The sequence below is a fragment of the Trichechus manatus genome, unplaced genomic scaffold (assembly GCF_000243295.1).
Source record: "Trichechus manatus latirostris isolate Lorelei unplaced genomic scaffold, TriManLat1.0 scaffold00093, whole genome shotgun sequence".
In the NCBI taxonomy this organism is placed as follows: Eukaryota; Metazoa; Chordata; class Mammalia; order Sirenia; family Trichechidae; genus Trichechus; species Trichechus manatus.
This window is the reverse complement of record NW_004444029.1, coordinates 7,868,515-7,870,781: the sequence shown is the minus strand read 5'-3', so window position 1 is coordinate 7,870,781 and position 2,267 is coordinate 7,868,515. Positions and strand designations below refer to the sequence as shown.

The 2,267-nt window shown below is 46.4% G+C and overlaps 1 protein-coding gene across 2 annotated transcripts in view; it reads right to left on the bottom strand.

Moving 5' to 3' along the window:
* MKRN1 (makorin ring finger protein 1) overlaps nucleotides 1-2,267 on the bottom strand; it is a 24,111-nt gene that overhangs the window by 13,036 nt on the left and 8,808 nt on the right. Inside the window, exon 4 of one of the 2 annotated variants that reach the window (XM_004382383.2) lies at nucleotides 1,935-2,067. In XM_004382383.2, the coding sequence (XP_004382440.1) occupies nucleotides 1,935-2,067 (133 nt within the window). Of the gene's footprint in view, nucleotides 1-1,934; nucleotides 2,196-2,267 lie in introns of those variants that run through there. The other variant, XM_023736875.1, reaches the window with a different exon arrangement.

Sequence of the window (2,267 nt, the reverse complement as noted above, 5' to 3'; positions counted from 1 at the left end):
TGGTAGTTTGCAATGATTCTCAACTGACTGACCAGTCACTAAACCCAGCTCCCCTACAGTTAACTTGGTCTAGAAAGCCTGCAGAGATCATCCTACTACAGAGAAGTGCTCATTCATAGTAAGACGGATCTGACAACTTTTCTCCTCAATATTGTGACTCCAAAAGACATGACTGGTGATACTTTACGCGCACGCACACACACACTCATATAGATATACAGTATGGGGGTGTCAATTTTCCTTTCCAGCAATACTGGCAATAAAAAAACCAACAGAGAGCAAAATGACCACTAAACTCAGATACCAAAAAACCAACAACAAACCAAACCCTTTGCTGTTAAGCAGATTCCGAGTCATAGCGACCCTACAGGAGAGAGCAGAACTGTCCCACAGGGTTTCAAAGTCTGTCATCTTTACAGAAGCAGATTGCCAGGTCTTTCTCCCATGGAACAGCCAGTGGGTTCGAACTGCTGATCTTTTGGTTAGCAGCTTAGCGCTTAACCACTGTGCCACCAGGGCTTCCAAACTCTGATACCAGAGGATGCATTTCTGAGCTCTCAGGGTCATGTGAAAGAATCTTTTTTTTTCCTCCATCCTTACTAGATTTCCTAATAAAACAGACACGGGATGACTTAATATTAGTATCCTGCCCACTGATAATTTCATATTCTATTGAACTTTAAGCATCAGAACCCAATAGCTGACATAATTTTTTTCTGACAATATGACATTAAAACTCTCACCTAGCGTGGTAGTTTAAAATCTGTCCGCCAATTCTTTAGCATGCCTCCCTTCAAAAGGTAGAGCCCAATTCCTCCCTCTCACCTCGAGTGTGGGCTGGGCTTACTGAATTGCTTGTAATAAATGGAAGAGAGTGGAAATGACAGTATGTGACTTCTGAACCTAGGTCATAAAAAGCATTGTGACCTCATCCTCCCTCTCTGATCACTGTGCTGAGTCGTGGGGACGCTAAGGCAGCCCTGTGGAGAGGTCTACACGGTGAAGAACGGAGCCCTCCAGCCCCAGCCAGCCTTCCCGAGGAAGCTTCCAAAGACCGCAGTCCTCAAGAGAGGCCCTGAGCCAGAACCACCCAGCTACGCCACTCCCAATTCCAGACTCCCAGGAGCTGTGGGGCACAATAAATGTTTGCTGCTTTACGTAGCCAACTGTTGGGGTAATGTGTTTAACGGCAGCAGATAATGAATACACCTGGAAGTTTTCTGAACTGGGAAGATGAGAGGAAAAGCTCTGCCCGATCTCTGAAGAAAACCCACTATGGTTGGACTGCAGTCTAACAGGCTCCACTCCGATGAACAGAAACAGGGATGGCATCATCACTGATCCCTCATGGTTCTCCAACATTCGGAGGCATAAGAGGCACTCCTGAAACACCGTCCCTAAACCTTAGCTACCCCTGAGCTTGACAACAAGTCTGGTGAGCTCAGGGGGCTCGGGAAGGCTTAGACGGAAAGCAAACCCTCTTAAGCAGCACTCTAAGCACTATCCCAAATGCCTAGGATCCCATTCTCTCCTCACAATTCATACTAACAGAGAGTGACTGAAGCCAGTCTTGTTTGGTCAAACAGGCACCTCATTCCCAGTGGGAAAAAGAAGGGCTCAGAAGCCATAAATAGACATACCCTTCCCCACTCCAGCCCCAGCCAGGTCTGTAGAAGTTGTACCTCCAGCATTAACTAAGTTCAGGACTGTATCACACACTTGTTTCAAAAATGTAATACATCCCACTTCTTCCTACCCCTAGAAAGATTTGTCAGTGTTACCAACATTCCTAAGGAGTGCTTTTCAAAAGCTTTAAGTATCAGTAATGTATCATTTATAAAGTTATTGGAGTTGTGTATTTTATTCTCAATTTTTCTCTCCACCCCTCCCAGCCCACCTGCAAGATCAAAAGTAACTTATAAGCAAATCCTTACCTGCAGCGATCTCCGTAGATACAGTACCCTCGCTGAAAATACTTGCACACGACACCGTATGGACTGTCGGAGAGGTCATGTGAGTAGCGACAGTTATCTCCTTCCTTACACACCCCATGCATAAAATACCTGCCAGACAAAGGGCAACACAATCAGATTAACAAGATGCAAAGGCAGTCCTCAGAGAATGCACGACTGGCATATTCCACTCGTGAACACACAACACAAGCACACAGTGTCTCCAGGCCCCGCGGCCACACACCGATCTGCCGCCACCCTACAGAAAAGGTCTGCCTGGAGACACAGGCACCCAAGTGGACATCAGTGTCACGC